General features: G+C 41.4%; 1 protein-coding gene across 1 annotated transcript in view; it reads left to right on the forward strand.

Moving 5' to 3' along the window:
- LOC139729948 (histone-lysine N-methyltransferase 2C-like) overlaps positions 1 to 14,681 on the forward strand; it is an 82,863-nt gene extending 68,182 nt beyond the window's left edge. Inside the window, exons 39-52 of the mRNA XM_071640869.1 lie at positions 521 to 691; positions 1,191 to 1,400; positions 1,832 to 2,517; positions 3,069 to 3,170; positions 3,952 to 4,061; positions 4,283 to 4,526; positions 5,384 to 5,496; positions 6,661 to 6,781; positions 8,675 to 8,837; positions 9,370 to 9,506; positions 10,050 to 10,180; positions 10,579 to 10,747; positions 11,539 to 11,841; positions 14,040 to 14,681. Of these exons, the coding sequence (XP_071496970.1) occupies positions 521 to 691; positions 1,191 to 1,400; positions 1,832 to 2,517; positions 3,069 to 3,170; positions 3,952 to 4,061; positions 4,283 to 4,526; positions 5,384 to 5,496; positions 6,661 to 6,781; positions 8,675 to 8,837; positions 9,370 to 9,506; positions 10,050 to 10,180; positions 10,579 to 10,747; positions 11,539 to 11,841; positions 14,040 to 14,132 (2,753 nt within the window). The 3' untranslated portion in view covers positions 14,133 to 14,681. The remainder of the gene's footprint in view (positions 1 to 520; positions 692 to 1,190; positions 1,401 to 1,831; positions 2,518 to 3,068; positions 3,171 to 3,951; positions 4,062 to 4,282; positions 4,527 to 5,383; positions 5,497 to 6,660; positions 6,782 to 8,674; positions 8,838 to 9,369; positions 9,507 to 10,049; positions 10,181 to 10,578; positions 10,748 to 11,538; positions 11,842 to 14,039) is intronic.
- Positions 14,682 to 21,060: the final 6,379 nt, after the last annotated feature.

Here is a 21,060-nt window from a genome sequence, read left to right on the forward strand (position 1 = left end):
CACATCAGTACATTGTCTCTGTTATTGTTACGTACTCTTTCAAGTGTGCTACTGTTTCATAACCTGTTACCAAAGTACTGTTTCCGTGTACCTTTTGGTCAGCTGTATGGACTTTGCCAGTTGACTCTTTCAGTATTGTGTTTATCATTTTATATGTGTGTCCTTTTTGAATATCTTCCTCCATGCCTTCCTATCAAGTTTTAGATGCTTTGTGTCTGTCGTGAAATGAAGACTGACTTCTCTGCATGCTGAAATTTATCAGATGATACGGTATTTGTATAGATTAAAGGCATGTTATGCCTGTATGTCATTGAAAGATTACGCATGGACTATGTGTACTATGCAGTGTCGGGAAGGGGGGTGGGGAAAGGTGAACTTAAGAGAGTGTACATTTGTGTGCATTCATGTCATCACTGAGAAGCGTGTTCATGACTTCAAGAATACTTTTGTGTGAGAGAAGTGCAGGCCATCTTTTGACTCTTTACGTGACATAATGCTGTGTGTGATTGTGTTGGTAAAGGGGGAGATGTCATCATCTCATCATCCCCGGAGTGCGAGGAGGGTGAGGCCCAGGAGCCGAGCAAGATGAAGGGGCTGCGCATGTTCACCCAGGACGTGGAGCAGGTCCTGGCTGACCAGAGGAGATCGGGCTCGCCCACCATTGCCATCATCAAGCCGACGCCCAGGAAAGGTATGTCAACCCAAAGCCGCGCGACCCCTCATAACTGGTCGCAGACCTAACAGGTTGTTCTTATCGTGAGTGTTTTTCGACAAGTGAGAACTCATTAATGTAGGCAACCCAAACGCCTTAAATTCCTTAACCCTAATCTGGGCACACATATATGCATCTGCTTATGAACACTAATATTTGATTGAAAGAGCAAAAATACCAAAAGCCGAGTATTTCAATAGTTTCCAACAGTTTCAGTACCGGAAACACAGTAATGAATTATGCGAAATTGATATCACAGGCCTGAACAGAAATTTAGGTCAAGAAAGTCAAGATCATAGTAATCGCTGTGAGTTGATATACTTTACATTTTCCTTGTGCAAGAAGTTGCACAGGTATCAACAAGACTTGTGTAAGAAATATTTTATGCAGAATGTCAGGCTGGGCTCTAGTCGAATGCCACAAAAGGGTGTCATACATCTCAAAACTGACTTCAATTTCAATAATTTCATTGGAACAGCCGAAGGTCCGCTGACACTCGGGAACAGCAATGCCACGACATCTGTGACCCTGTCCCTCATGCCGGAGGTGACGCACAACGTCCAGGGCGTCCTCTCGGCCTTCTCCAAGCTGCTCGGCATCAAGGAGCCGGTCAATTTTGAAGTGGTCAACGAGGCCGGGCAGAAGGAGAGGCATGGAAAGTGGACGCCGAGTCCCACCACCCCTACTGGTGAGTCTTTGCTCTCTTTCTGATTGTTTCTTTTCTCTCTATCAGAATTCGATGTTCAAACAATGTGTCCATACAGTTCTTTGAATCTGTCAGGTGAAATGACCACTCACGCCATTGTTTACTCGTGTCCCATGGAGACAATACACAACAAATATGAATTCTTTGTGTGGAGGGTCTTTGTTTTCTCTTCTCAGGTTATTGGAATGCATGGGAGATATAACTGTTTATTGTGGCATTGATCCAGGGAACAGTTAATGGGCAAAAAGCGCTATGTTGAAATTCAACGTTTCTGAATGGATAACTGGATTGATTGATGTTTGACTCTTTGGTGGGATTTGTCTGAAATTCAATTATCTAGAAGCATATTGCATTACACGTTTCCTTGTATCTTTACTGTTTCATATCCAAAACTGTTTTCTTTTCTACTGTAGAAGTTGCAGTAAAGATATCTCCAGAGAAATTTGCCAAAACGACAGCCTCAACCACTCCTGTGGTCCCAGCAAAGGCTACTTTGAAGTCGTCATCTGGGAGTGGTGCTTTGGATGATCCCAAGCTTCACTTCTGTAGACACTGTGATGTCCTGGTTGTTGGGGAAGGCGTTCGCAAGTCCACCAGTTCCAGCGACCAGAATATGGTCTTCTGCAGCAGTGCCTGCTACCTGCAGTACACCATTTCTCAGCGGGCCCAGGTGGCCCGTACGGAGGCCCAGGCAGGTCGGGTGGTCAACCACCGCAGCTCCGATCCGGCCGTCAGCCAGCTCACTGTCACCTCACCCAAGTTCAGCAGCTCGCTCCCGACATCGCCGAACCCGATTCCCAAGACCCCGCCCCAGTCCAAGTCCAACCCCATCTCGCCCCGCTCCCAACCGGCGCAGCCCGCGATATTGTCTCCGATTGCCGCCCAGCCTGCCAATGTGTCCTCGGAGGTGAATGTGGCCACGCCGGCATCGAACGAGGAGGTGTCTCCTGCCCGGGAGAGCAAGGAGATAGTGGAGATTGTGAAGAAGCCTGATGTATGCAAAGAGACCGACGAGGGCAAAGCGGAGGGTGGAAGGGAGGAGCTAAAGATGACACTCAAGACAGCAACGAGGAGGAGGGCTGCTCTGGGAGATGAGGTGGTGAGGATGATTTACTATGTAGTAATCATCAGAGCTCCTACTCATGTATCCATAGCAGCTAGCGTGCCACTGATAGTCGTTGATAGTGTACACGATTTCAACATTGTTCAGCGCCAAAGTTTCTTTCTTAGTTTTCTCCTTTAGTTGCCACAGAAGTATGGTTGATTAATTGTTTCAAGTTCATTTAATGATACTTTAAGAAGTCAGTTTTATAGTTTAACTTGCAAAGTGGAGAGTGTCTCGGACTTTTCAACCAGACACGTTGAGTTCCAATCTTGCTTTGTTGTAAATGCCTATGGACATTGTGTCATACTGTCATGTCTCACTCAGTTGTACAAATGGGTTCTGGAAGACTTGGGAATAGGCAAATGTGGTTAAGAGTGCCAATACCATTATTTATATAACCACAGACCTTGGCCAGATATGGCATTTAATGGTTAGTTATGAGGGAGGGAAGTAGAGACAAAATGCATGGTACACAAATGTGCAACTCATGATGAACAGTAATGATGAGATGTTGACTTATTGATGTTTCCTCCAATTTATTGCAGCCTCTTGTGAAGAAGTGGAAGAACATCAGATGGAGACGCTGGCATGGATCTTTCTCTCAAGCCAAGAAATACCGTCCACCAAGTGACCAAGACATAGACCAGGTTTGTGAGACCATTAGCATTAAAAAAATTGAAGGGATGGAGTAACAGATATGATTTCCGACAGGTGTTTACCAAACTGACTTTTAGAAATATGAACACCATGTAGTAATAGAGGTAATGTCTTCCGTCTTTGAGTACTCGAAGCAGCTTGTATAAGAATATCTGTGTGTTGGTTTTTTCTTCTTCTTCTTTGCGCAGCATATTTTGCAGTGTTTTTGTATATTTATGAGTTTTGCAAGTCTACTTAACGAAATTCGCAAATTTACGAACTCCATAGAATATTGCCTCTTGAAGCACAAATGCATTCTATATTGTATTCTAGGTAGAATACTGCTAAATTTTCTCTTGAAAAGGGACGTACATATCTCTCACTCACTTTGTTCGAATTTCCTAATTCAGCCACTGTATGTGGTATATGATTCACTCTGTGTGAGATTTTTTTTTTTCCTAGACACGTAGTATGATGAATGAGAGAAAGCATCCTGCAGAGCTGATTTCTGGATCACTGTTCATCATATCTTTTCAATTTCACAGCAACTGTTTGTCAATGTATTCCCACTGTAGAACTTACACTCTCTAGTTCAGGTGCTGTTGTAGTTACAAAATGGTTGTGATTACTCATAACCAATGTTTTAACAATGCAGTTGCTGTACGTTGGGGACAATCTCTGTGTGAAATGAAGTGAAGTGTTCAACGATGGGAAACGGCCGTATACCTGACACTACCTTCTGTAATAATACCCCCATCTGAATGGCTTTCATTTCTCTCTTGACTCACACAGCTGATCAAGAAACTTGGCACGTCCTTGAGATCAGGTAGCTCGCTGCGAGACGCCAGAGCCTGTGTGTTGTGCAGTGAGCTTGGAGATGGAGAAACCAATGGACCAGCCAGGTACAGAACATCTTTCCATATATTCAAGTGTCACTTTTAAGGTCATCGTGTGAGATATCTTTGTGTCCCAACGCAAACAAAAACATATCCAGTATGCTGCTGTAAAAACACAATAATCGACTACAAGCACCCGTTCGTGCATTGAGTGTATCCAAAGCTGACCCAGTAATGTGTTGTCAAAAAGTAGATTTCACCATTTTTTTCATTGTCCTTTCCCCCAGATTGCTGAACCTGAATGTAGACTCCTGGGTGCATCTGAACTGTGCCTTGTGGTCAGACGAGGTCTACGAGACCCTGAATGGATCCCTCATGAACGTGGAGATAGCCCTCAAGCGTGGCCAGACCTGCCACTGCTGCTACTGCAGCAAGCTTGGTGCCACCATCTCTTGCCACAAGCAGCGCTGCTGCAACGTCTACCACTTCAACTGTGCCATCCAGGACCACTGCATGTTCTTCAAGGATAAGGTGAGTGTGTTTTCAAATCCTTCAACTCATGCATTGCAAGTGCTGTCAACAGTTTCTCTTGTACTTCAGATGTTGCTTGGATTAACTAAGTGAAAAAGTCTGTTGTCATTTTGGTTGAATTGCTTGCATTATCAGTGTCTCAACGAATAGATGTACGACGAAGGCTTTTGATATTCTGTTATGCATGCACGGGTGACAAGTTGTTACATGGCAGTAGGTGGATAACCGTGTGGCAGCCTACCTGCTGCTGTATATTGATGTAGTCAGAACCGTGGTATTGGGTGCTGGTACACATTGTTTCTGTGGTCACACAAGACATCTGACATGCTTACGATTTCAGTAACATGTAATAATTACAGACATATGTGATTTTGTATTAGGCAGTGACGCTGTGTTTCATCTGCTAACTGTTTGGTACATGCTGATAGTGAAGGGATAGGCCACCAAATTTTGAAATTTTAATTGCTGCACAAGTTGCAAGGATCATGCATCCTCTGTGCCATGATAAAGGATACTTTGACTTTGGACACTTTTGTTTCTTTATTTGTTTATTTTTTATTTTTTTGCAGTACTTTTAATATTTTGTATTTTCCCTTTTTTTGGTAAAAATGCGTTTTCCACAAATGTATTACTACTCCTGTATTGCAAGGAAGGGCAAAATAATGTTTTTTGTTAAACCAAAATATGTCTTGTCAGCGCTCAAAGTACTGCAGTGCTGTTTATAAGTGAAGAACTCCATGTTGTTGCTGTTTCTATGCAGAAAATGCACAGATGTAATTTATCAGGATTTGTGTAATGAGTGGTCTTTCTTTTTCTTCATGTTTATTTTCCTTCTTGTCAAACTATTCCTGTGACAGACGATGATGTGTCCTCTGCACGCGCCTTCCAAGCCTACTGAGAGTACACTCCATTCTCATGTGGTCTACCGCCGTGTCTACATCAACAGGGATGAGCACAAGCAAGTAGCAAGGTATGTCTCATGCACCTGTTTGTCGGAATATTCCACAAGGAAGCAATGCACATGGCAATGCTGGCCACATTTGGCCAACCAAAGTAGCCATGGATCAGTTGCATTGGAGGCAGACGTTGGAACACTGAAGTGACATACTTAATTAGGGTCTGTGTTTTATAGCTGCAAGCTGAATATATGTGATCTTGCATCACAAATTCAACAAAAAGTCGCCAGACATGGACTCTTAGTTTAGCTCAGATTCTGAAAGAGTAGACTTTAAGCTTTAAAATGATGTATAACTCAATTCAGATGGACTCACCTTACGTATCTAAATATTGGAAAGAAAGCACACACTGTGGAAAAGAGTGAACTGAGAAAAGAGGCTCTGAAGTACAGGGTCTATTCAAGCGCTTAATTTTTACTAAGCCGTGCCAGCTGCGCGGTGAATGGGACAAAAAACAGGATGTGAACCACCAGAGCAACAACAATGAAGGGATTATCAGATTAAGCTGAAATTGAGCATGCTCTATTAACACATTCTGTCCATGATTAATGCCAACTTTCAAAGCAGTAGCATTATCTTTTGAAAAGTTATTAGAGTTGAAAGTGAGGAGTTTGCAAAGGATTTTAAAAAAATGAAAAGCAACCTCTAAGACATACCTGATCACACTACGCTACAAAAAAAAAAGATCCAGAAAACTGCTGAAAACACACTTTCCCATTTATTTTATGATCCCTAACTACAGATTAATGTAGAAGAAGAATAGATCTCCCAGAAAACATGAAAAAACCAAGGCTTAGTTGACCCATTTCACCTTTTTCGAGTCCTCACATAAAATCAAGGGGTGCGACTTGTTGGTTTTGTGATGCACAGTCACACATATTATGTGTGTGTGTTAAAATCACTATCTATATTTATCCCTTTTTATTTTTTATTTTTAATTTTTTTGCTTTGCATTTGTTTTATGGAGTATTTTCAATACTCGCCTTGGAAGACATTTTAGAGATGAGCTTCTTATCGTCCATTACTGCTTGAAGTCACTGAAATATTGTATTGGAATTTTGCTGCATCTGAACATGCATCTTACATGTAACAGTGGAGGAATGGTCTATGTGACTATACACTCTCCCTGTATATATTTGTGTGATTTACTAGTATCATTTTTTTTTTCTCCTGCTCAGCATCATGACAATGACCGACCGAAAGTTCACTCTGCGCGTCGGCAGTCTTGTCTTCCAGTCTCTAGGCCAGCTACTACCTCACCAGATGCATCTGTTCCATTCTCTCACTTCCATCTACCCAGTAAGTTGCCCGCACAAGTCATGATTCCTTTCAGTGGCTGAGCAGTTGCATATTTCACAGAGACAAGTTATTTTAGGGAGATGAATATAAACCCAAAGGAATCATCAGCTTTTCCTTCTTAGGTCTGTTGCATGATGGTAATTATACCCCCGCCAAACGAAGTTTGAAGGGGGTATATAGGAATCAGCGGACGGTCGGGCGGTCGGTCAGTCGGGCGGTCGGGCGGGCGGTCGGGCGGGCGGTCGGTCCGTTGCAAATCTTGCGTCGCGAACTACTTCCTCAGTTTTCAACCGATTCCCATAAAACTTGGCACAGATGTGTGCCTTGGGTTGTAGATGTGCAAGACGTATTTTTTGACAGTACCCAAAAGTACGTTGCCATGGTAACGGCATATTATGGGCAAAAATGGGTACAAATCTTGCGTCGTGAACTCCTCCCACAGTTTTTGATCAATTTTTATGAAATTAGGTACAGATGTTCATCTGAATATGTTAATGTGCAAGACACATATTTCCGCAGTGGCAAAAAGTGTGTTGCCATGGTAACGGCATGTTATTGGTAAAATATAGGGCAAAATGCTTCATGGCAAAACTGCTTCATCAGTGTTCTTCCAATTCTCATGGAATTCATATTGAATGTTTGTCTTAGGATATAGGTCAGCATGACACATTTCTTGACAGTGACAAAAAGTATGTTGCCATGGTAACAGCTCACATATTATGAGCTAAAATGATGGAAAATTTTGTGTTGCAAACTACTTCCTCAGTTTTTGCCCAATTTCCATGAAACTTGGTACAGATGTGTGCCTTTGGTTGTAGATGTGTAAGATGCATTTTTTGACAGTACCCGAAAGTATGTTGCCATGATAACGGCATATTAATGGCAGAAGATCAAGGAAAGATCTTGCGGATTTAACTACTTCCTCAGTTTTTTGACCAAAGCTTATGAAATGTGGCACACACCTTGATCTTGGTGGGAAGATGTGGAAGACATATTTTTCAGACGTGTCGGAAGCTGCGTTGCCATGGTAACGGCATATAAATGGCAGAAGATCAAGGAAAGATCTTGCGAATTGAACTACTTCCTCTGTATTCGACTGAAGCTCATGAAATGTGGCACACACATTGGTCTTGGTGGGAAGATGTGCAAGACATATTTTTTGGACGTGTCGGAAGCTGCGTTGCCATGGTAACGGCATATTAATGGCGGAAGATCAAGGAAAGATCTTGTGGATTGAACTACTTCCTCAGTTTTTGACAAAAGCTTATGAAATGTGGCACACACAATAGTCTTGGTGGGAAGATGTGCAAGACATATTTTTCGGACGTGTCGGAAGCTGCGTTGCCATGGTAACGGCATTTAAATGGCAGAAGATCAAGGAAAGATCATTCCTTGGGTAAGACTCATCACGGGGCGGGGGTATTAATCACCTTCAGTGATATTTCTAGTTAAAACATGAAAATTTCAGGATGATCATCCATTTATGTGTGTGCATTACGAATACATATTTTTTTTTTTTTGGGGGGGGAGGAATAAAAGTGGGTGTAGCAAAAGTCATTAGCGATTTTTGGATTTGTACTGATATAACTGAAAATTCAAACTGCTCTTGAAGTTGGTCATGCTTGTAAGACTGCTAAGGGACATGGAAATTACTCAGAGACAATAAAAAAGGATTTTGATGAAGACTGACTTGGTCGTCTCCGTACCTGCTATTAATGGGTAGAATTTGATTTAAGGTTTGACGCGTACTTGGTGCGTATTAGCCACATATTTTCCTCCGTTTTTAAGAAGTATGGAGGGCTTGCAAAGAGGACCACTGAAAATTGCACCCAGTAGTTATGTAGTTTGGAGGCCATCCCTTCTATCCTCATTCTCCACGTTATCTCTCACCAGGTCGGATATGAGAGCATCCGTCTCTACTGGAGTATGCGCTACACCAACAAGCGCTGCAGCTACTCCTGCACCATCCAGGACCAGAATGGGCGCCCAGAGTTCAGCATCCGTATCATTGAGCAGGGCCACGAGGACGTCACCTACAAGGCTGACACGCCCAGGAGTGAGTTGGAAATGATTTAATTCGTACAGAGACTCTTTGTTTGTCAAACTTACGTTCTTATCCAGATGGGTTTCTTCTCAATCTATGGGTGGATGTTGTTGAAGCATGCTGAATTCTTTTGTTGTAATCTATGCAAAATTTCTTGGTTCTTGGATTACTGAATGTGACAAGTTTGTGTAGGAAAGCTAAATTCTTACATTATTTCACAGCAGCTTGATACAGCTCAGACCCGATTGTGAGTTAGCATACTTTGAAACCATCATGACATTGTTCATCAGCTTTACAAAAAAAAAAAGCTCTAGTGCATGTGCCCCCTTTAAACTTGTTTGGATGTCTTTCATTACCGTTTTGACAATATTGATGTGAGTGTTTGGTCATCGAGAATTAACAATATCAAGGTGTAAATGGTAGCGGATAGTAGTGATTTAAGCTTCAAAATATTCAAGATGTGTTGATTGATTCTATTCGTACAGATTTATGCTTAGATTGTGATTTTTACATGTATCTATTCTGTGTCCCTCCTCCCTGCTAGACGTTTGGTACAAGGTCCTTGAGCAGATTGCCAAGCTAAGGCGAGATGCCGACATGCTGAAACTCTTCCCAACCTTCCTGACCGGGGAGGATCTCTTTGGCCTCACTGAGCCGGCCATCCAGAGGATTACCGAGTCGGTCAGTATCTTGTTCTGGCACCAAAGTTTGAGGTGCTGTTAATGCTTTCAGGTCAAACTTCACAAAGTGTTTTACCTTAGACCCCATCACGTGAAAGGCATTATCTAGTCGTAATTTGCGATATGTACTACATGTACTTTCACATAAAGCTATGGCTCACTCTGCAGGACCTTTCTTTGTTGTCAAGGTAATAAGATGTCATTCAAAATCATGAAAGTAGCAGCATTGCTCTAGAGCAGTGCTCCAAGAGGTAGTGAAAAGAAGCCCAAAGTTTAACAAACAAGAAAATCTCTTTAAAGCCCCTTTTGTAAGAACTCAGTTGTGCTTGTTCACTTTCAGGGTAAGAGTCCTTTACTAAGGATTTTGGGACAGTTAAGCAGTTGATCAATGCTTGCAGAGGGAAAATGAAACGAGCAACCAATCTTCCAAAGCAGGTCACTGAACAGTGTGCACTCTGTCTTGGCAACTTGTGGTCAGTAATGCTGGGAATTACTGTGATGCTGATGGCTGACTCCTTCTCCCCCTTTTCTTGCCTCCTCACAGCTTCCTGGTGTGGATCTGATCCAGCACTACACATTCCGCTTTGGCCGCTCGCCGCTCATAGACCTGCCTCTGGCAGTCAACCCGACGGGCTGTGCCAGGGCCGAACCGCGTAGACAGACTCACCTCAAGAGGTAAGCCCGGTCTGCTGTGTATCTCTCGGAAGTGTAGTTGCAAATTTGAAATGTCTTCTTTCTGCTTTGCTGTTACAGTTTTTAGGATTCCATCCAGGAGTATTTCCTGAATACTTAATACACACGGAATATTTGTGTTGTGCAAATTTTTTGTGTGCTTTGTGCAACGTGCAGCTAGTGAGAAAAAATATACTCGCCTGCATACTTCTTTGCTCTGAGATCATGCACATTGGTGATCTTTAGATGTCCACAGTTCAGTCTCAGTGCTTTGGGGCAAGAACTGCCTGTGAAAACACCCAAAATATATAATACTTGGCTGAATGCAGATACCTAATTTGGAGACAAAATCGTCAAAATCTACAATACTTGTACCCTGCTTTCCATTTCCTGCTTTGCAGACCTCACACACTGACCAGCAACACCACGTCTCGCTCCTTCCACACCACCCTGGCTGGAGAGGTGGCGTCGCCGTACAACAAGCAGTTTGTCCACTCCAAGTCCTCGCAGTACAAGCGCCTCAAGACGGAGTGGAAGACCAACGTCTACTTGGCTCGCTCACAGATCCAGGTGCGGAAATAAACCACTTCTTATCTTTCAACTATTTGTAGCATTTACTGAAGCATGCATAGAATCGTTGTCAAGTAGGAAGGTCAGTTCTAACAGATTACAAAGAAATGCACTTGCTCAAGGGATACTGGTGTTTGTACTTCATTACTGAAAGGATACTATGCAACTTGGAGCTTGTCTTTTGCCACTGGATTTGGAAGACACTCAAACAAAAGGAAATTGACTATTAGCAAGTACAGTGATATCAGTGATATAATTCCCAGATTCATCAAGAGAACCGCATGTAATGCAGTTTATGAGAGGGAACACAATCAAACAGACTCCAAGTTGTGAAATGGAGCTGCTAGTCTTCCACAAGGTAGTTTATCTACATTTATGGAAGCATAGGAGTATTTATCTTCGATTTTGCTGTATTGATTGTGCCCTGTAGGTATCACCTATTTTGAATATGATGTTGTACATCTTTGTGAATAGAGCCCTATTGCAAAAAAATTGAGATCACATGTATGTCAGAGTATCAAACTTAAGTCTGTGATTGGCTGATACCTGACTTAAGTTTTATTTTCTGACTTATGTCTGATTGCATCTTTTTAGGCAACAGGGCCCTTGGTCATCAAAAAGATGTGTATGATATGTGTAAATAATCACATGATTTTTGGGTGTCTGTTTTGTTTAGAATCAAACACAAAAAGAAAAAAAGTCAGCGAAGTCCTAAAGGGTTAGGAAATAGGTGAAAGGCAGAGGCTGATGAGAGAAGTCTGATTTTGGGGTGCTATCTAACATTTGAACAGGGCTTAGGGTTGTACGCCGCCCACGACATCGAGAAGCACACCATGGTCATTGAGTACATTGGCACGCTGATCCGCAACGAGGTGGCCAACAAGTGCGAGCGGGAGTACGAGGAAGCCAACCGCGGCGTCTACATGTTTCGGCTCGACGACAACACCGTGGTGGACGCCACGCGCAGCGGCAACCCGGCACGGTACATCAACCACTCGTGCAACCCGAACTGCGTGGCGGAGGTGGTGAACTTTGACAAGGACCAGAAGAAAATCATCATTATCTCTTCCAGGAGACTGCAGAAAGGAGAAGAGGTGAGGATATGTTCCCTTCTTTTTCCTTGCTCTCTTTCTGTCGTGCTCCCCCTCTCTCTGTAGCTGCGGGCAAACTGGCAAAACACTCTAAAGTTTGAGTTCTTGAAGTTTTGCCAGTGTGAAGGCAAACGTCCAGAAAACTTCTTGCGAAACTTCTCGCGAAACTTCCCTCTCAAACTTGGGAAATTTCCTGAACCCCTGCAAATCTTCTCGAAGTCAGCGCAGTCTGGACGCACGCAACTGAAACTGGGTGTGCCGTCATAGCAGTGTATGCTTTATTACGTCACAATCATTATAGTAGGGCAGATATGTAACAAAAATTGGTCGAAATGCTCACATCCGGCGGAAAGTATGAAATTTTGCATATAGGGGTATTTTGGGGCGCTGATTTCAAATATTGCCGGATCCAAGAGATTTGACCACGGGGTCGGCCGCCATTTTGAATTCCAATATGGCCGCCATCACAAAACAAATTCAAAGATCCATATCTTCAGTTCTGAATGACCTGTGGCACCAAAATTTGGTACACATGAGCGTTTTGACACATTGAATTTGATGACAGATTGATTCGGAGTGTCTGACAAACATCGAATGGCCACCATTTTGAATTCCAATATGGCCGCCTCGACGAAATATTCAAAATCTCTATCTAGATTTCTAAGTGGTGAGTGACCCTGAAATTTGGTGTAAACAAGTATTTTAACATACTGAGTTAAACTATTAACTGATGTGATGTGTCTGACAAACGCAATGCCTGCTATTTTGAATTCCAATGTGGCTACGAAGACAAACATCACGACTAACATTCACGGGCATGTCAAAAAGTGCAGAAAAAAGGAAGCATAATGCACCTTTCACCGACGTCACAATGTAAATACATCAGCGCGCACTCTATCAGTTACAAACGCGCGCTCAATCAGGTAGCCTAATTTACAAACCCGAGATAGAGATTTTTAACACTCCAACATGGCAGATATGTATTAAACTCAAATTGGCTGCCGTGCAGCTTGTCAGACATATCAAGTAAGTCTGTTATTGAAGTCATCATATCTTCATGCTTTTATATATCAAATTCCAATGGCTAATGTCATTCAGAACTGAAGATAGGGATCTTTGACGGCGGCCATTTTGGAATTCAAATTGGCGGCCGACCCCGTGATCAGATCTCTTGGATCCGGCAATTTTTGAAATCAGCGCCTCAAAATACCCCTATATGCAAAATTTCATACTTTCCGCCGGATGTGAGCATTTTTTTCACATATCTGCCCCACTATTAGCTGTCAGACGGTGTGCGCTCTCTTCTATGTTGCACATGCACACCAGTGACCCAAACTTTGAGAACAGAAACTTCAGCAAGTTATGCCACCAGCATGAATGGACGAGGAAACATCACGCAGACTTCTCAAAGTCAAACTGTGCAATGTTTTGCTAGTGTGACCGTGGCTTAAGTCCCTCTCTCTCCCATCTCTCTCCATCCGTCTGTACCTGTCTGTCTGTGTTGATAACTTGCTGTTGACCCAGTTGATAAAATTTGTTTGCAATGATTTCATTGGAAACCCATCAACATCTTCAATACCAGAGGGATCTGGCTCAAATTAAAGGCCATCCTTGTGGTGGACGCATTGAAATTTCCCTTCCTCATTGTCCTCTTGCATAGTAGATGTAAATATTGACTTACACAGCAGATTTCATTGAATCATATGTATTTTCTTCTTTCCCAGCAGAATCGACTACCAAAGGGTTAGCTGTTGATAATCCTTTGCATTTTAACAGTGATTGCCCTCTTTAGTTAGCTCCCCAAACTTCCATGAAAATGTTCAAAGATAAAAGGATCTGGTTAAGATTCTGATGACATGAGACATGATCCTGTAATTACAAGAGTTGCAGTTTTAGATAGGATATTTTTGGTGGGTTTTTTTAAATAGTTTTTATGCCTCTGTTACTGTGAAAATGACATTCGGATTGATATGAAGGTTATGAGCTATGATTATATCATAGACAGTTTACACCATTAGCATCGGCCTGAGGAAGTACCCGTTTGAGGGAAGCACAGTCATTGTGAGTGTATTGCATCCTTGTGTTGCAATAAATAAGGACTTTACCACAATGTTGTTCAGTGATGAACAATACACAATGGTCTGATGCTTTGATTGTAATACTGTTTGTATCATCATTCATGTTACCTATCCAAAATGCAGCTGACCTACGACTACAAGTTCGAACTGGAGGATGTCCAGAACAAGATTCCGTGTCTGTGCAAGGCGCCCAACTGTCGCAAGTGGATGAATTGATGTCGCCACGCTCATCACGTGACCGCGTCTCATGTCAGCCATCTTGGAATCAGAACGCTGGGCCCGCACGATGAATCGACTCTCATTGTGTTACAAAGAGTTGACTGCTTATCCAGACAAAGAGCAGAGAGAATCTACTGTCTATCCACAGTAAATAGTACTCCTTTTTTTTTCCTATTTGAGCAATAAAGAAGTTTTCAAGATGTTGCCATGATTGTGGAGGCGTGTTAGGGACCACCGTATTTTACTCCTGCAGTCTGTCAACCCTCACCGTGAACATTAGATGTCTTCACCACAGGGGATGGGGGTGCTAGTAGCTGAGAATATATTAGTTGAGTAAGCATGCAATCTCATTATGGCAAGATAGAACTGCTGTGCTTCAGTTGCAGGAAAACCGTGGACGCAAAATTTCATTTCCTCTTTCCGTGGTCTCTGCGCTTCCTCTTTCATTTTGATTTACTAGATGAATAGATCACGATTTCGGTGATTATGTGCTTGGCATTAGTTTGATGAAAAAGGCTGTCTATCATGCATTAACCCTGAATGAAAACAGACGGAACCTCACACCCCCCCCCCCCCCTCCCCACCTCATGCCCCAAGAAATATTTAATATAAAGGAAGAGGCTCTTTATTGTGTGTATCACAGATGTGCTATCTGATCATGTTACTCAATCAATGGCTGCATCATACAACTCATAATTGTAAGCCGTACGTGTTCTTTCCATCTTTCTACTGAAATGTTTGAATACCTGGTAATAAATCATGAAAACCCAAGGAACAAAGGGTGTAGGACTGTCTAGTATCCTCGGAGAGCTTTGGCTTACTTGCATATCACTTTCTTTCAAATTTGACTCGGTACATTCATTTTCTAAAAGAAAAAAAAATCATGTAATTGCAGTGATAAAAGCTTTTTTGATGTCGGATATTGTCAACAAGAACAGTTAATCACAGGTATCTTTTTTTTTTTTCTCATTGTATACCTGTCTGAAACACACAGCTGCGAAAAATCCTGGATTCGACCCGTTTTAGTGCTTGGTTTGAAAATGTATTCCTTGCCCATAAGGCTGCTCTGCTGTTCGCCAGAGTTCCGATTATGTGGAATGTGTGAAAAGCATGCAGCACTAAATTGCTTTTCAACAAACTGTAATTCCTGCTCAATTTTTGGACATAGGATGTGATTGTAGGAAATGAGAGCATGCTTTGGTATTCTCCCAGCCAGGCAGCAGCAAATCGCCCCCCCCCCCCCCCCAAGTGTTTGTTTATGACCTTGCCACTCTTTCGTCAATTTACCACTCTTTCCCGTGTGGCAACGTAGAGTGAAATTTCTGCGTGGAATTGAATTGCGAATGTTTTGCGATTTTCATAGCCATTACAACAAATATTGGAAATGTTAATGTTTTAGCACACATCTGTTTGTACATATTTCTGTCAAGATACATATAATTTGTGCGTGTCACGTATTGCACTGTGTGTGTATCATGTCAAATTGTAATTCTGCTGCCAATGCTGAAAGGAGGCATGTAGGGCAGTTTTCTTCTGCGTGAACATATAAATATATATATATATGAGTATATATATATCAGTGCCTCAGACAAGTTACATTATTGAATATTCATCAATCAATCATGTTCTCAATCAAGTCATTCCTCCATATTTTGTATATATTGTACATTTACATGTAAATATTTCCCTTTCGTGTAGATATCTGTAAATACACTTGGAGTATGAAACTGACATCTTATAGTGTATTTGTTCTTTCTTTTTTTCTTGGTGCAGAGAATTGGTAAATATGATTTGCTGAGCAAAAAAGAAAGCAGATGAAATAGCCACTTTATCATGCAATGGATGTCTTTATTGTTGTATTTGTTCTTAGGTAAGTTGAATGTTCTGTAAATACTCATTTGCTTATGAGCATGGCAGACAAACTAGACATGTTGTATATTCATTTCAGTTGTATGGTCAACAAATTTGTACAGTTTGTTATTACTGGTGTGTATTAGCTACTTATACACAGCCTGAAATGATAGGTTTCTTTCTTGTATAAAGTGAACACTTTTGTATTAGTTACCTCACTGTAAAGTTTTTAAAAATGAGCATCTTCTTTACTAGTAAAAAGAAATAATTTTGTAGAGTGGAATTTCATGTAGTGTTGTAAATATGAAGGTTTTCTATGCCAGTATTAATTTTGTTTCCATCTCATCTGTAACAGCGATGGATATTTAGAGATATTGTGACTGAAAGGTTTTGTTTCGTTTGTTTAATTTTGCGGTAATATTGGACTCTGATGACTAGGATGGTGCTTCATAGGTCACTTAGTAGAGTACAGAAATATTGTGTTGCCAATTTGGAGACTAAGGACTTTACTTTTGTTTGGAGTCGATGTACAATAGAAGTTTATGATTATTGAAATTTCCGTTTTGTGCTGCAATGAAGAGTTAAGATAGAGAAAAAAAAGAAAGAAAGATGAAAAGTATTTATCATACAGAGAGATATTTGTCTTGGCAGAAAAAAACGTTATCATTGTGTGTGTGTGTAGATTGCTCTGTGAGCCGAGTGTTGAAAGCTGTAAGGGATCAGTGTGGGTTAAAAGCTTTTCTCTCTTCTCCTGCAATAGAAATTGGTGATTTTTTTTGGGGGGGAAAGCCACCACTGGCCCCCTTGATGGGCAATTTGTGCTAATTTTCAGACAATCGTGTTCTGGTAAGACTTGAATAAAATATTCACTCGGGGGTTACAGTAACTTGAAATGATGAAATCAAGTCAGGCAGTGATATTTTCACGCACAATTTTTCAGTGCCATATGCTAAGTAAAATCATGTATCGGTTGTATTAGAATGAGCATATCATTAAGCTGATACTCTGTGTATTTTTTTTTTTTTTCTTTGTGGACATGCATCGAAAGCACCGCAGTTATCTTACACGATGGTTGCATACCTTCGATCAGATAGCATTCATGCCCATGAGTTAATCGTAGAATGGATAAATTGGTACGCCATATTTTCATATGTAATTATGTGTGGTTGCTATGCACCAATAGCATTTGTTGTATTCTCAGACGTAAACAAAGTGTTTTGATGAAAGTCTATTTTATCACATTGTAATTTCAGAGGTTGTAGCATAATGTGTGTGTCAACATGGTATTTTCTTTGACAACACAAGCATATATATATATATTTGAAGTACAAGAAAATTTGTTTAATATATAAGAAAAAGAAAAGTTTTGCCTGTAAATTGTGAATATGATTACAGCAGCTTTCTAATATTTTTAACACATTCTTTATCCCCCTACCCACAACCCCATTGTATATGAAAATTAGGTATGCAAATAAGATTTTTCCAGTCTATTTTGAAATTGGTTAAGAGTATGTTATAGGTTCTCCAGTTGAGTGTATATGTATTATGTTGCATCCATTTTTTTTTTCATTTCCTGTGTGATTGTATACATTTGATGGACTTTTTGTTGTTGTTTTTGTTGATTTTCCCCCTTTTTTCTTGGCAATGAATCTTGTACATGTAAAACATTATCAAAAGGTACTATTTGTTCCTGTCAACATCCCGACTTGAGTGAAACTGCCCTGGAGAAGCAGTATTTCTTTTGCCTTTTTGCTGTACTGTACATAGTCTTATAAGTTTATGAGCCATGCTCGTCTCTCCTCTCCCTCTCTCGCTCTCTCTCACTCTCTTTCTCACTCTCCCTGTATTTTTAAGCATGCATGTGGTGTATTGGTGTGTGTTTGTTCTCGTTCATGTATGTACTTGTTTGTTTTCTTTTGTCAGCAAACGTATTTGCCAATAAAGTATCAAACCTTTCAGAGATGATAAGTCATGTACTTGTTACAAAATAATATTTCCAGAGTAATGCATTGATTACTTGTGTGTCATGTGCCTGGTGGAAGAGAGTTCATACTACTAATGTATTATATGCTTGTAGAAGGCTTAGCTGAACTGTCTTTCGGCCCATTTTCATGTAGGGGTTACAAAAATTACTTGTGATGATATAATTGTCACTGTGACAGACTTACGTAATTCTGTACACACGACTGTTTTGTTGATGTCTGACTGTTGCCATGGAAATGACAGCTATGATGCATTGTGTGTGTGTGTGTGTGTGTGTGCGCGCGCTTGTGAGATTATGAAATGTAAGATGTGAAGTGTTACTTTCATGTACATGAATACTTTTATCAGCATTTGTAGGTTTGTAAGGAAAGAAGAGGAAGGAAAAAAAGACGGGCAGATAGAAAAACGGTGGAGAAGGAGAAGCAAGGAGAGGATATCAAACGTGGCGGGAGGAAGAGAGAGTGAAATGGTGAGGGACAGAGAGAAAGAATAGCACAACATTGGGCAAGAAGGCAAGCTGTTTGATGTTAATCATAAATCAAGCATATGCTGGGGAAAATTAGCAGGATTAGAGCCTTCAAATAGGTACACTGTAATAGTTGAAACAGATTTTTCTCGTCGCTTTGTGTCGTTATGTGTGTACGTGTGTGTGTGTGTGAGGGTATGTGTGTTTGTGTGAAGGGGGAAGGGTAAATTTCTTGCCCCTACCGTCAGCATGCTGAGCGCATTTTGCCCCAATTAATGTGTCAGAACTGACGGGTCTTCTCTCGGTGGAACTTCTTTTCCGCATTCCAGGACATCTGTAGGGAATCTCCTGCTATTACCTATAACCGCACCATTGTCATGTGGATGTTGACGTCTCGACGCATAGTATTGTTGGGATGGGGGAAAGTCCCGAGGGAAGTCACGTGACAATCACACACATACGAGCCATCATTCCCGCGGTTACCGGTTGGACGATCCCCCGGGTGCTGCTGCTCCCATATCGTCAGATCATCAGGAGAAGCTAGGAGATGGATGCAGACATGAAGGTAATGAAAAAACACTGACATCATGGTGGGATCAGATCGTGAGATGAGTGATTGAATCCTCCACAGAGAGCAGTGTCCTCAAAAAATAAGCTAATGACACGATAAAACAATCGGGGACAGTACGTCTAGTGAGAAACATTGAGAAAGGTTGCTCTTTTCTTCTTCTTCTTCTTCTTCTTCTTCTTCTTCTTCTTCTTCTTCTTCTTCTTCTTCTTCTTCTTCTTTTTTCGCTCTAGTCTTTGAACAAGATGCCCTGTACGATTTTAATCCCTGAAATTCAACTTGGTCACTTACAGAAAGAATATTTTCACTATCCACAAGTATATGATTAGGGAGTATAAGGGCATGAAGAGCCGAGAGCTGTAAGCCAGCAGCGCTATGCAGAGTGGATAAGGCACTGTTTTTTTTTTTTTTTTGGTTTTTTTTTTTTCAACAGAAGGTCCTGGCTTTGAATTCTGCACGCCGAGTTCTCCTTTAGACGCAAGATGCTATTTCCCCTTGTTTTCCTTTTTGGAATCGGGTGTTTGAATGTGTACCTGGCAATGTCGGGTGATAGTAAGGAAAGGGGTTACTCCGATGGATCTGGATGCGGCTGCCATCGATAGATCCCGATTATGTTCTCAGCATATCCTGTCTATTGCAGACCACAACAACCCTAGCACCATCTTTTTACTTGTACGTATTTCCGGACAAATAGTTGTAGCATTCTTGGCATCTGTTATGATGTGTTGGTGTCCTGATGTGAGAGACACGGTTTAGAGATCAGGATAGGCCTACAACAGAGAAGGAGCTGTGCACGCATCGAGAACTGGGAGTAGAAGTGTATCAATTCTTGTATCATTCTGGTATATTATGGCCTATGATATTACTTAGCCTATATGTATAAACAGTTACATGACGCTTTATTTGTAGCTCCCATATCACTGCTTTATCAGGATAATGAACTTGAAACAATGAACGGTGAGAGGGAAGACCGGGCAAACATATGTGAGGTTGATGGTGATCTCACTATTGGTGGATTGTGTACAGGCCTATAGAATCATCAAACTTCTCATGTCAGTCATTTTTTTAAAATCTCATTTTTGCTATTCAAGTTATATATCATAATGAAGATATCAACAACTTCAAGACAGACACCACTGACAGTGTGTTCGAATTGTAGTCCTGTCCGTACGATGCTATCTTGAAAAAAAAAGTTTTCACAAAAGCTGCGTCTTTCCCCGAACTGCAGACAACTGACGTAAGCTAATCAAAATTGATCTACAGACACTAAATTGGAAGAAGCACAAGAACGGAAGAATGAATTGATAGCTCATCACCGGGGCAAGTCGGTGAATGTTCATGGCTGTACCTTCCTGAGCTTTGATATATCGGTGTCTGACAAAGATTCCTCGGTTACTGCTCCCGGGAGATGGAGCTACTTACTCTCTCGCCCCACGCCCCCTCACTCCTCCCGATTGCTGAGGGTTAAAGACCCGGTGTAGCGTGGAGATACCATGGAGTTGGAAGACTGGCGTGGCTCGGATATATTCGAGAATCCCCGTAACCAATGTGTATAGCTTTATCACTGATTTCAACGTGAGTACACACACAGCCGAAGAATCTCGACTGAACTCGACTGAAGTCGACTCGATTCAATCGGACCACCCATGTTTTCCAACGCGACAGGTCTTTAACTCAAAATACTTGTTGTATGTGACTTCACTTTTCACTTCACTTTAGTTTTAACGAATGTGGCGCATTTCGTTTCAGTTTTTAGGGTTTTTTTTTTTCCTAGCATGTGTAAACATCTTATTCGTAAGTTGCTGCTGTCGTTGTTTTTCTTGGGCTCGAAACCAACAATTTGCTATTCAACACGTTAGACGTTGCATTGGATGGTGAGCTGCGACTGGTCAATGGTTTCACCGTTGTCTCTGCTGTTTTATTCCTACGAAGTCGTACACAATAAGTTAATCTTTAAAGGGATGGAAAAGGGATGGTTGAGATGGGGATTCAGGTTTTACCTTTGTGCTAGATAATTAGAACCCACTTATATAAAATAAATACAATTCTAAGAGGAA

This window comes from Diadema antillarum, unplaced genomic scaffold, assembly GCF_040938485.1.
Source record: "Diadema antillarum isolate AM-2024a unplaced genomic scaffold, OU_Dant_1.0 seq00000271_RagTag, whole genome shotgun sequence".
In the NCBI taxonomy this organism is placed as follows: Eukaryota; Metazoa; Echinodermata; class Echinoidea; order Diadematoida; family Diadematidae; genus Diadema; species Diadema antillarum.